At 30.8% G+C, this 13,672-nt stretch overlaps 2 protein-coding genes across 2 annotated transcripts; both read right to left on the bottom strand.

Annotated features, from left to right (window-relative positions):
• Positions 1 to 3,116: 3,116 nt before the first annotated feature.
• LOC124914596 (protein REDUCED WALL ACETYLATION 1-like) lies at positions 3,117 to 10,577 on the bottom strand. The gene is made up of 16 exons (XM_047455180.1): positions 10,341 to 10,577; positions 10,192 to 10,248; positions 9,594 to 9,685; positions 8,093 to 8,230; positions 7,949 to 8,005; positions 7,807 to 7,879; positions 7,320 to 7,478; positions 5,956 to 6,105; positions 5,599 to 5,854; positions 4,839 to 4,954; positions 4,674 to 4,760; positions 4,482 to 4,570; positions 4,020 to 4,082; positions 3,847 to 3,903; positions 3,676 to 3,772; positions 3,117 to 3,592 (listed from the first exon to the last, which is right to left on the bottom strand). Exons 2-16 carry the CDS (start codon positions 10,222 to 10,224, stop codon positions 3,437 to 3,439), a joined length of 1,623 nt encoding a protein of 540 aa, XP_047311136.1. The 5' UTR covers positions 10,225 to 10,248; positions 10,341 to 10,577; the 3' UTR covers positions 3,117 to 3,436.
• Positions 10,578 to 11,080: 503 nt separating this feature from the next.
• On the bottom strand, positions 11,081 to 13,672 carry LOC124916247 (WRKY transcription factor 71-like). Its single transcript, XM_047456976.1, has 3 exons — positions 13,119 to 13,672; positions 12,806 to 12,952; positions 11,081 to 11,502 (listed from the first exon to the last, which is right to left on the bottom strand). Exons 1-3 carry the CDS (start codon positions 13,670 to 13,672, stop codon positions 11,139 to 11,141), a joined length of 1,065 nt encoding a protein of 354 aa, XP_047312932.1. The 3' UTR covers positions 11,081 to 11,138.

Genomic DNA, 13,672 nt, shown 5'->3' with positions numbered 1-13,672 from the left:
TGCACCATATGTTACAATTCGAAAGTTTTTTTTTATTTTTTTTTATTTTTTTTATTTTTTTAATGAGAGGAGTTTCATATGAAAATAATAGAATATAACATTAACACAACAAAAAATAACAAATTATAATTTAGATATTAAATAATATATCAAATTTGTAAATATAAAATTACAATTAAAATAATTCAACAATCTTGCATTTTTTTTAGTGTGACTCTAAAGACGAACTCTTTTGATTTCTATAAGAATAAGTGAGGAAGTAGAGCAAAACAAACAAACTAATTAAGCGGTGTCGAAAGAATCTCTAACAAATATTATGAGCGACAGTGAAAATTATCATTACATGTGGGTTGGTAAGAAATGCCAGAAAATATTTTGTTAAGTGATAACAGATTATCTATCTACATATATTACCAAAATAATAATGAGAAATGTATAAAAAAAAATTAAGGATACATGTAGAGGTCCTTCAAATGGAAAATTAGTTCAAATAACTTATTATTGAATAAATAAGAAATAACTTTATATCTAACAACTTCATTCATTTTGTTGCTAAAAAGATAATGAACACAGACTCGAAAAAATATTACCGGAATAATTGACAGTTATAAACAACAACTCACAAAAAGTTAAGAGTATTATTTGAATTATAAAAATTCAAGATAATAAATCAAATAAATTATAACATCAACTCAAATATGAGGAGTAAAAATAGAAACAAGACAACTGTAATACATATAAAATTTTTTGACAAACATAAATAAATATTATTCAATTTATTTATTTAGATGTCAAAAATATGTCATTCAAATCAGTTAAATTACATTTTATAAAAATGAATAAAATTATTTTGATTGATAAATTAAATAATTTAATAGTTAAAAAATAATTTTTATTTTTTTTATTAATATTTGTAAAAAAGGTAATATCTAATATATATATATATAATGATGCTTAATTTTTAAAGTGTTTGGATTACCATGTCGAGAACTGTGGTTAATTTGGATATATACGTGAGAGTAAATGAATACTTGGGTCGGATTGTGGATTGACCCGCCTATAAACTTAAAACGGTCAAAAATAAAATTAAAAATGTTATTTGTATGTTTTGAACTTGCAACCTAACAAAAAAAAAAGTACAACTCAATAACCAGCTAGACTACCAACATTTTATATTTAGGATTCAACACCAAATTTGATGAACGCGAGACATTTTAACAATAAAAGTTTAAACTTTTAACTAACTAATATATATATATATATATATATATATATATATATATAATGATGCTTAATTTTTAAAGTGTCCGGATTGTCGGGTCGAGAGGTATGGTTAATTTGGATATATATATATATGAGAGTAAATGGATACTTGAGTCGAATTGTGGGTTGACCCGCCCATAAACTTAAAACGGTCAAAAATAAAATTAAAAATATTATTTGTATGTTTCGAACTTGCAACCTAACAAAACAAGTACAATTTTTAACCAAGTGTGATTGAAATGTGATTTACCGAGGGATAATAGGCCGATATCATTTGAAAATGGTTAAACAAATATGAGTCAAATATTTGATTGACCAAAGTGTGAGGTCACGATGCTAATTATTAAAAAATATGAATCAAATATTTGATTGACAAAGTGAAAGTGTAAAGTCACTAGATGAGAGATTCATTCGAAAAAAATATGTGATGAAACATATAAAAAACAAGTTGTTTTACCGAAGTGAATAAAATGTGGGAGAGTGTTCTATTTTTATTTTAATATATTATTCATGATTTATTAAGAATTTTAAACATTAAATACATATTATTATTATTTTATTTATTTTATTTTTATTCTTATTTGTGTGCATAGCACGGAAATTTTCCTACTTAAATTAATAAGAATAAATAATGGCCTTTTTTTTCTTTTTTTTTTTTAATGAGTATTGGCAATAAATAAACATCATCTATACGTTAGCAAAGCGTCATCAATCTATTTATAGTGATTAGTGTCCAAGGAAAATTATATTTTGATGCATTCTCCTTTAATAAAATCACTCTCTTATCCAATAAAATAAAAGTAAATTTTTTACTTACAATAAATATTGATTTTTTTTATCATCTTCTTTTAATATTCATAAAAGTTTTATATATCAATTAAATTGATGTGCTTATATATAATTACAACTTTAAGAAGTTAATTGGTCAAATGATAGAAAGTCAACAAAAGATTTCAGTTTGGAATATGTGCCTTTCAATAAGAAAAAGAGGATCAATTGCTATCTTTATATGGACTTTAAGCGAGGGGATGAAAATATTTTTAATGTGGTTAGTATGAAAATCGAAAGAAAAAACATTACAAAATAAATTATATATATATATATATATATTATTTTATTTTAGAAAGTTAACACATACATAATAATTACCCTCACATCAATTTTAACTTTAAAAGGTTTTTAGTAGAATTCAAAATAAACTTTTAATGTATATATAATACTATTTTTATTTGAAATAATATGAAAGTATAATATATTATTTTGATAAAGAATTAATTTTTATTAAATTTAATTATGAGTTATATATAATAAATTAATTATAAATTTTGATAACGAATAATTGATTATCTAGATGTCACATTATATAAATAATTTATATAAATAATCTTTTTAATGAAAAAAATAAAAACAATAATGTAATTTATTTGAATGATAAACTCATCTGAGTTCATAAACAATGACGGTGAAATAGAGTAAGTTGAACGAACCAACGAAATAATATAAAAAAAATCTTAACGGCGGTTATATTTATTTTTAGTCGATGGTTGATAAGCGACTCTATCAAATAATAATTAACCTTGTCGAAAATTTGAGAAACTCATACAAATTATGAAAAGATACAGGTATAAAATCTCCATATGAATGATTAATTTTAATAACTCTTTATTTAAAAAATAAAAATTAATTTTAGATTATATAAAACGTCTTATTTTTTATTTTTTTTTGTTAAGAAGAAAACATAAACTAATGACACAATTAGAATGTATAATCAGAGTGAATGACCAACTATTTTTTAATTTAAGAAAAAAGATTTGTATATATATATATATTAAAAAAATGAAATTATCTATTGGAGATTACAATTCTGAAAAAAAAAGAATTTGAACAGTTGCTGTTAACCGGTATTCTTCTACATTCTCCTACCGTCCTCATCGAGGGATAAGGGAGATTCACTCAAAAATGGGGCATCAAAAGAAAGAAAAATACATAAACTAACTTTTACTGTTATTTAGCAAGCAGATATCAGCATTTTGTATTTAATTTGGTCAAGCTCCATGGATAATTGAGTGTCAATTTCCTGATCATGAATGCCCTCAATACACAACCATCCATCCATCATCATCTACACTTGCCTGCAACTCTTCTTTTCACATTTGCCTTTAACTTTTGTCATTCAATGGCGGATCTGAAGAAGAATAAAGGAGATGCAATACAGAGATAGTGAAATTGCAACCCCAGCAATAAAATTATGAAATAAACGTTTGTTGTCTCTTGAGGGTACAAAAACTGTCTTGAGAGTGTTGGTTAGTTCAAAGAGCCGATGAGATACCTGCAGAGATCATACAAATAAATGAAATGGAATCACGATTCTAGACGACCCACTGAATGATCAATCGATTACCAAACACTCACCAAAATATAAATGGCAGTTGTGAGCATGAAGTTAAGCAAGGGATATTCTGGAATGAATGATAGAAGCCACTTTGGTTGTCCATTAGGCATGTTAGATCTGCAAATGAAGGAAACAGTAAAAAAAAGACTAGTTTTTTCATTAAATGAACAGAAAAGGAACAATTAGAGAACCTCAGCCAGATATGGAATTGGGAAATGTAAGTCTCCAAAGTAATCTTGCCCAACCACCTAGTACACTCAGAAATCAACATTCAGTCACCTTATAAAATAAAACATAGCATGTTTAGGAAACTCATACTTACAAAAAAAAAAAAAATATTGTCAAAGGGGTCAAGAGAGCTTACGCAAATAGAGTTAAGGAGAAATTTCGAAGCTCCTGGGTGAAATTCCGCAAGCAAATGTAAACACTGAACAACAAGAGAACAGAGTTGGGGTTAAGATTCGCAGCAATGCTGAAAACAAGAAGATGACACAAAAAAAACTAGCTTTGAAGCTATTCAGTTCCTCATTGGATCAAAGGAATAAGATTGTAGTAGGACTGTGAACCTTTGGTAATAGTAAGGCCTTGTTTGATGCGGGTTCTTTACTAATTTCAAACAACTCATCAATCACATTACTCAAATCATCAAACAATATCATTTTTGTTATATATTTATATCCCTAATGTATTTTACCCAAATAACCTATATTTTCAATAACCTACATAAAACAAGGTTACTTGAAAATAATTATTTGGTTATTCAAACAAGTCCTAAAAGATAGAATCTAAAACAAGATAAATCAGCATTTGAAAAGTCAATGATCACCTTATTGGAATCCATGAGGTGTAAGGATGATATTTGTTATAAGTCGCCTTATCCAGCTTGTAGATGTACTCAAACCACAAGTATCCAACCTATGAAGCATGATACAATCAGTCCTCAAAGTGAAGCAATAAGAAATCAAGACTAGCAAATCGATCAATATATACTCCAAGGGAAAAAGAACATGCTACTTACTAATAAAGATGTTGCCAAAATGGCTGTCTTGATTGTCCGCCTCCTTTTGGTTTCTGATTCCTCTAGTTTCTCCATCCATTTCTCAACCTAAGAGAGAAAATCTAAAAGTTTAGGAGTCAAGACATGCAATCATAAGAAAGCGTCATCAGAAGTTGGTGTCATTACATTGGGGTGAAAATAAGCGTATATCATTCCAACGATCCATATGTAGCGATCTAGCCCCGATCGGAAATGCCATTCATGCAGACGAGGAAGATCTGGTTTTGCAGGATCATTATACCCTGCCATTGCACATGGATCACAGTCAGTTGGTGTAGGCACTCTGACAATTGCAATTTTAATCTACCAAAAAGTTGAACTTTTATGGGTCCATAACAACATGCAGCATGCTTACATTCCATTTGATATCATTGATGGAACTGTGTTGGGATACAAAAATAAGAATGCAATTTAAGCTGGGCATGGAAGAAGTAGAAAAGGGTTGATGCTCAGGTACCAGGTTAAGAGATAAATGATGTCCACCCCCATTTGGAAACACCTCCATACAAAATTTCTGGATCTAGAAAAGTATTGAAAACAGTTTATGAGTCTGGGTCTGGATCAAGATCTATATGAGAACCCAACAAATGTTTGTGAAAACTTGAAAGTGAAAAGGTTATAACACTGGAACCCACATAACACTAAAAGTCAATGTGAGGATATTTTGAAATAACACAGAAATCTCAACTATCCTGTAATCCTAAGGTAACCCGCCAAAGTTGAGAAAGCTTATCTAGAAAAAGGGGGGGGGGGGGGGGGGGAAATAAGTAGTTGACAAGAATAGAGTTGAGGCTAGGACCATTCAGTAGTGCACCACTCTCACCCTCATTATTTTCAGGAAACTGAGTGTACTGAATCAATGTTAAATGTTAGGCTAGATACTAACCAAGAAAAAATCTGAAAGGGCTCCATATGATGTCAAAGATCCCAGGTACTTCCCAGATTGCAATAACCACAAGAAAGCATGAGAGTATCTTCAGAGCCATCACAGTTTTGCTTTCATTATACTTGTTGAAAATGCCAAGAACTCCATACACCATAAGAGTGAAAAGCGTGTGCATGGGACAAATATAATAAAGCATATAATCATTGTTGAGAACAATACAACAAAAAGCCACAAAAAAGTTAAGCCGCCACATCATCTGCATAAAATTGAAATGTCAACTATTATTTTTGTTCCAGAATAGGAAAGAAAATTATCACATACACAAACTAAGAAATAAAAGCAGAACTAATATATCACCTGAGCAAATCTAGGAATGCTAAAATCCTTGCGTATATAATAGTAGGAAAAGTTTCCAAATCCAGTCATCCAGACATATGCAGCAATAAAAACACGAATTGCGTTGTATATCTCAGTGGCAGCAAAATAATGATACATTAAAAACAGTACCTGTAGAATATAACATAGCACTCATAAATCTGAAATAAAAACCACAATCATCATGGAATCTTTGAAGATGTTCCTCATACATGATTTTAAAAAAAAGAATTGAAAATAGATTTATAAAATATCAAATGACAAACATATTAACACATTGACAATAAGTAAATTCTTGATAATCATATAGCTCTTTGTGTAGCATTGTAAATGGTGAAATTAAACAGTAGAGCCGATTCTTTGTTATCATTAACGGATGTTCTAAGGGCTGCTTCTATTGTTCTAGAGGCATTAGTCAGAGAGACCCTCTATCTCTGTTTCTGATTATTATAGTTATGGAGTCACTGTCTAAGTTGATGTATAGTGCAAACGATTTTTCTTATCAATGATGTTGCATGTTATACTCATACATTTCCGTATTCTATCTCCCATCTTATTTTCGCTGACGATTCTTTATACATGATCCGGGCAACCAAACGAAATATTAAGCACATGAGGGACGTTTTATGACTATTCGGGGCATGCTCGGGCCTTCTCATAAATTTGGGTAAGTCTAATTCTTTGGTTTTAGTGCTGTCATTGAGAGATTTTGACGGATGAAAGGTGTACGAAGAAGGGAATGCGTTGTGACAAACAAATGACATATGTGATGGGAAAGGCTACTCATCTTCTTTTGCACTGTAATGAGGTGACTAATATTTAAAATTTGTTATTGGTTCAGTCTGGCACCATTGGAGGATGGTGAGATGCTTGGATTGAGGTTGCTAGAGATGCAGGGACTAAAAAAGCAATGGACCATCATCCCCATGGTTTTTGTAGTCTCATTTGGCTTGAATGAAATTGTCGAACGATTGTAGAAGACCCATTAGATTCATACATAGAACAATTCCCATTACAAATTCCGTAACAGTGGGCGACTTGATTGCTATGTTGAAAGAACTTTGTACTATATCAGTTTATATTAAAAAATTTGTTTATTTTCATGTTAGATTTTTGTTTTATAAGTATTTTTATTTCCATTTATTAGTAGTTAAGTTTAAACAACCTTTTTTTCATTTTATGTATGAACTGTTTAAAAAAAGAAGAGAGATAAAAGAAGGCAGTTGTGAAATAATACCAGATATAGTACTAGAGGAAGACTGGGAAATGCCATGAGAAGTCAGGTAGATCCAGATAAGATATACACTAAATTCTGCAATCACAAGGCCATGGAGAAATATACTTGCCTGCATCCAACCTTTCCACTCTTCTGTTTGATGCCGGTTGAGGTAAAGTAAGGCTTTTCCAGAAAATGGTGACTTGTCATGATGCTTCTTCAGAGATGTCATTGCTGAGACTATGATAAGAAGAAGGTAGAGAAAAAGGAATAGGTCCCGGTTGTAGTTCTGTGAAATTCAAAGTAGAAAGTTAAAAGCTGTCAGAAGTATAATCAAACTTGAAGTGTAAAGATGAATGGTTCCAATCTAAACTAAAAAGATTTATCAGAGGTACTTCTCTGATTATGTAATAAAAGGTATTATCTTTATTCATCCAACTCACTAGTAGTTTTGGATCAACCAATAAAAATGCATCACATCAATGTTATTGAATGTTGAAAGGATATCAGAAAAAAAATGAGCACTACAACAAGCTTCCTAATAACTATTATTGTCATGATGACTGTAAAACGTGGTGCAAAGGCATAGAGAGAGGAAAAAAAAGAGGAAAATAAACCTTTGTAGATTGAGGCACATAATCTGTACGGTCACAAATATAAAAATAAACCAGAATTGCTGTGAACTCGGACCTGTCGAGTATTTCATCATTAGGCACAAAATATCTATCACTTTCAGGGGCAAAAATAGGTACAGCTTACATTGCTCTCAGAGTTGCTCGATTTTCTAGCAGGAAAGAGTCTTCCATGGTCAAGAACCTTTCAAATGGAAAGAACAATGAGAAAGATCTGCATAGGAGCAACTAATAAACTCATTTAAAAAGAGAAAATAACACTGGGAACTACCTAAACAAGTTACTCCTTATAGAGGAAGTATGTGACTTCATGGAAGATGATTTTGTAAGCCCTCCTTCCAGTAAAACTGTCCGATCATCTTCTTTGATAGCCTCCTTTTCCAGTTCAACCAGATTAGTGTCTGAATGACTGGCATTCAGGAATTAAATTTATGTCAGAGAACAAGTTCTATGTTGAGAATAAAGGGTGTCAAGTATATAGTAAGGGTAAATGTTTTCAACCTAATATTGACATCTAATCATGAATACATTATGGTTAAAAAAGACAATATACTATAGTTTGAAGCATATATAATACAGCATCACTTCTAAGAAAAATGATGGCAAAAGAAGTCCTTAAAAAGTGTTTCCTTTCTCCTTTGGAAAGGAAGTTCTCTTGGGAAACATCATATACAGATTACGAATTATCTTGCTTGGACTAATTACTTTGTTCCACCATGAAAGATATCATAACATTCATATTTTTCTTACATAATACAGCTGTGCTAAGCAGCACATATACACCATGTTAACCTACAAATTTTGATGAATAGTCTATACCATGACAAAGTTATAGATTTAAAGAAGAGAGTCTAGAGAGTTGTTGTCAAACATTATCAACTATGACCACCACAAGTTAAAACATATTCCATTATCTGATCATAACATGTTCTGATTAACAAAAGGTCAGCTGACCACCTTATTATTGGAGCACATTCAATTAAAATAGACTTAAAAGCTAATGCTAAATTCTCAGGGAAGTTTCCAAGCCTACTATTCTAGACTTAAGGTTAGATTTGGAACTGAAATTCCATAGATAGACAATGTCATGCTGAAGTTTATTTAAATAAATCAGATGGTGCATTTCAATGTAAACTATAGATTTACTAAATTTAACTTCATTAACCAATGCATTTTGTATATATGCATGATTTGGTTTTTACTTTTGTGATGTTTATCTGTTTCAGTAACCTTATCCCTTCAGATACACTAGAACCCATGTCATTGGTGGTAACATAGTTTCAGATAACACAAATCTGAAACTGATTACTTGTGCCCTGAAATTGAAATTGGACCCTTGAATGAAGAGGCGGGATTTGACTTGATTAGTTAAATGCATTAGTGCCACAAATCATGACCCTTAGAAAAATGGTTAATGTACATTCAAAGTAGGTTGTGAGGAAACAAGAGTTAGGTTTTGGAGTCCATGTAATATTTTGATATGTTTATTTAATAAAAGTCCTCAAGAACTAAAAACAATTAATTACAAGACCTCTCCATCCTCCTTCCCTTTTTCTTGTTTTCTCGTATTTCTGCATTTTACTCCCTCTATATAACCAATAAATTTTCCTGCTCTACATTCACTTCTAACACATTAAAAGACAACTACAAAACTTAGCAGTAAACTTCTGAGTTTCCAACCATGACATTATTCGACAAGTTCTCTAAGCTACATTTGCTTTTCACAAGAAAATGTACTCTATAATTTATGTGATCTAAAGCAAGAGACTTACACTTTTGATGGCGATGCATATTTCCTGTACTCCAAAAATTCAGAATATATCCATGCAACAATAGTTGGGATACATCCAAGCAAAAAGGACACCTGAGAAAAGATATGAAATGAAATCATTCATCCTCCACATTATTAGTCTGAGTTGGGAACAAAATAACAACAGAGGATTAATGTTGTACAATACCCAACCATGTTTTTTGAACTTCAGAAAGGAACCCAATATTTCATTACTCACTAAAAAACTCACATAGTTGATACGTTCAAATTCACATGATCATACCCAAAATGTCATCTAAAGGGAACTCATGTCAGCAGATTTATCTATCTATCAATACATTCATTCATTTTTTTTCAGGTGACTTTCAGCATGAATAACTAACTTCCTACAAACTAAAATGAAGCCCAGAAATAGTTGTCCTACTTCTTCCACCCTTCCTATATTCACATTACTCTCTGAAAACTACTCTGTTCACATTAATGCTGAAATGCACAGTTAAAGCTACTGGAAATTCAGAATTCAGTCTCTCCAATGAAGCAAATTCTGATTCAACATTCAATAAAATCAATCAGATAACGGCATCTGAAAAAAAACAGACCTGTCCAGGTGTTAAGGGCCCCTCAAGCACCATTTTACAGGGGAATAGATTTCAGAACTGTAGAAAAAAGTGTTAAAAGAAAGATCAGATGAAATCCGAGATGAGAGAAGAAGCAGAAAACGTCGATACTCCGGATCCATTGGAAGTACCTGAAATGGAAGTACGAACCTTACATTCCTTCTCTAGAAAGTTGTCGTCATATATAGGAGCAAGAACAGATCTGAAGCAACTGGTGTAAGTCGACGTCGTCGTTTGCTTCCAAAACGGGCAAAATGCCGGAGAAACCGTCCGGCGCTCTCTCTCTAACCGTTGGATGGTGGTTGTGGTTTAGTTGCAACTGAGCTTTCTCCTCTCAAAAGGGTCGACAATTTTTTTGCTTTTCCTTAAAAACCAAAACTTTTCGGTTCTTTGTTACAAACTTTATGAATTCATTACAACCTTATTTTAAAAATATTACTAAATATATATTTTAAGGATCTTTATTGTTTTCTCTTTTGAAATGCAAATATCTGAGTTAAAGCTTATACCCGCAAATAGACTTTATCAATTTATCGAAACTTGTCATCTGACTCGAACTCAATACCATATAAATATCGAACTTTCTTTTACCACACTAGACTAGAAAAGGAGATTAATATATCTTTAAAATTGCTCTAAAACTAAATGAAATTGATTAAGTTACATATTTACTATATATTTTAAAATGGCTCATTATCATCTTCCCCAATCTCATAATTATCCATTGCAAATGCATTCATTAAATTTGATGTATTTAAATAATTAGTGTTTAATTACAGTACTAGTTAAACTTCTTCTTGCACATATTAATTAATTAGCAAATGAAGAACTTTGAAGAAAATACTATAATTAAATATAGCATTATATTATTAATATATTATACAATACAACATATTAACTAAGTCAAATTGTTCACAATTAATGGATAATTAGGGGTGGGGTTCATGTTTAAGAATGGTAGAAGGAACCATGTCTTGTAAAAGGCCATAGTCAGTAGTGAGACCAGAACTAATACTAATATTAGATGAGTTATAATAGAATGAATTAGGCACTTCATCCAATAGTAGTTCTTTGTCATGAGAAAAACCCGTTATCTCATTATCTCTTTCAATTTGGCTAATGAGCCGCGATTGTATCATCATCATTCGTGCTTCAACTATTCCCCTCATCGTGCTAGGAACATAATGGTTGTGTTGCCCTTCATAAGTTGTGATTACGGTAGATGGGTCATCGAATGATCTCTCAACACGTTTTTTTACTGGACACTTTTGAGTGGTACATTTGTAATAACTTCTGCAAAATATATAAATATATTATATATTTTTTGAAAAACTAACATAGTTAAAAAAAAATATATTTAAGAAGAACTAACATGACACCCCACATTCATGATTCCCGCTTGCATTCAAAACACTTTCATACTAGTTAACATCACGTATTAAGAAATTATATATCATCATTCATTTCTTCAATGCACCAAATGTATATTATGGCTTATATAAAAAAAAATAAGTGAGCACCAAAACATAGACAACCAGTATAGTTTTATTCATTTTGCGGTTTTAAAAAATTCAAGTCATTAAAATCTCTTTAGCATAGTTAACGTGAGGATCCTATTGCTGATGTGTTTATTCTTAGTCTAATAGTAATTTATAACTCTAACCATAACCAATGTTAGTTTTGTAAGGTTCGGCTCAATAATAGCTGAAATTTTATTTAATTAATTATGGGTCAACTCTAATACAAGGACACGTGATCAGCCTAAACCCATGAGTCATTAATGTCATGTGAAAAAGTATAGATTATATATCACTTTTGCGCAAAACAATTAAGCGGTTTTACTTAAAAAAAGTAATAATAGTATATAAAAATTGTGGTCAAAAGGAAATTAAGCACATAATTCGCAAACACATTTAACCAGTATTTGTTTTTTAACTCATTAAATTAATTCAAGTGATAAGTGTGATTTCTAAGATATTAAAGTCACATATTTAATTCTCATTTAAAATATGAGAATATGCTTAAAAAATATGTTTTTTTTCCTTATTTTGTAACATGCTACGTCACATTTTTATAAATGATTTACTAGTAATTGTTTGAGTATACTTTGATGGGGTGATTAGACATTAATTTTACATAATTTACAATTATATCAAATATATTTTTTTTAATTATATATGTCATTTAAATTATCGATTAAATGTAATAAAATATTTTTGTTTTTATACTATTATAAATATTAATATAAAATACTAAAAATATAATATCTTATTTAAATAATATAAAAATATCCAATTTTAAATGAAAAATATTAATTTTAATCAAAGATTTTTTCACAAGACAATAACCCAATATGAGTCCCAAATTTCCTTGTGAGTTGTGACCTAGCTAATTAGTAATTAAAGAAAGGAAACTTGGAATTGTCTCAAGACTAAACAAGATTATCCATTAATTTCCATATATAATTCATAATTCTCATTCTCCCATGCATGCATGCATCATCTCTCTATCTCTGAATATGATTAATATAAATTAATTATACATGCAATTTTGGGATAAATTAAGAATAGATGAGATTATAATTATAATTAATTACCTTGGAAAGGGGCTGTTCTTGACTGCTTTCTGGCCATACTTTCTCCATCTATATCCATCTTCTAAATTATCAATTTGGCTCTTTGTGGCAAAGGCAAATCTAGCTTGTTTATCCTTCTTTTCCACCTTCTTCTTTGCTTTCTCCTCCCTATTATATTATATATATATCAATCATATGTCAAATCTCTGATGACATGAATGCCCTAATATAATTCAAGAAAAATTGAATATACAGCTAGGTTGTATATAAACACATAAACCCTAATTCATATATTCCCTCTAAGTAAATGCCTCATCTTATAATTTATGCTTACATTTTCTTGGAGCTATGATCACCTTCTAATATTTTAGAACAATCCTTGAGTAAGAGTTGATCAATCTCCTTCAACTTACTCTTGCTAGAATCATGATCTAATTCCCCGCCGGCGCCGGCGGTCTCACTCGATGTGGAAGAAACCGACATACAGCTGTTTGGAGTTTCATTAATAATACTTCCACCGGACAAGTCTAAGGCCGGTTTCTTGATCTGAAGTTGGGTATCTGATGAAAATGGCTCTGGATGATAATTAACGGGAGAATTAGAGGAGATAAACCCAAATGGTAGAGCTAGGGAGGAGTAAGTATAGTCTGCGAATGATGATCCTGCTTGTAGGGTCGAGTCAGTGAAATTATTAGGAGCATGATCATGAAACCCTAATAATGATAATGGATCATGTTCGTGAGGTGCAGGTGAAGAATTGTTGGTATGAAATGAAAGCCCAGATGAGGAATTATTTGTGCCATAATGAATAGGCGGCCGGCTGTTTAGGAGGAAATGGTCGACATGATTATTGAAGGAAAAGAAGTCTCTGGTTTCATGATCAGACAT

Source organism: Impatiens glandulifera, chromosome 9 (genome assembly GCF_907164915.1).
Source record: "Impatiens glandulifera chromosome 9, dImpGla2.1, whole genome shotgun sequence".
Lineage (NCBI taxonomy): Eukaryota > Viridiplantae > Streptophyta > Magnoliopsida > Ericales > Balsaminaceae > Impatiens > Impatiens glandulifera.
Note: the sequence above shows the minus strand (reverse complement) of the source record. Positions and strands in the feature narration are given on the sequence as shown.

What these genes read in the sequence shown, in the direction of transcription:
- LOC124914596 (XM_047455180.1), bottom strand. Translation starts at nt 10,224, where the DNA reads ATGGTGCTTGAGGGGCCCTTAACACCTGGACAG. An exon ending in AGTGGAAAGGTTGGATGCAG is followed by an intron (nt 6,106 to 7,319) that starts GCAAGTATATTT and finishes TATATTCTACAG; the next exon opens with GTACTGTTTTTAATGTATCA. An exon ending in ACCTCATGGATTCCAATAAG is followed by an intron (nt 4,083 to 4,481) that starts GTGATCATTGAC and finishes CTTGTTGTTCAG; the next exon opens with TGTTTACATTTGCTTGCGGA.
- LOC124916247 (XM_047456976.1), bottom strand. Translation starts at nt 13,672, where the DNA reads ATGTCTGATCATGAAACCAGAGACTTCTTTTCCTTCAATAATCATGTC. An exon ending in GATCATAGCTCCAAGAAAAT is followed by an intron (nt 12,953 to 13,118) that starts GTAAGCATAAAT and finishes ATAATATAATAG; the next exon opens with GGAGGAGAAAGCAAAGAAGA. An exon ending in AAGAACAGCCCCTTTCCAAG is followed by an intron (nt 11,503 to 12,805) that starts GTAATTAATTAT and finishes TATATTTTGCAG; the next exon opens with AAGTTATTACAAATGTACCA.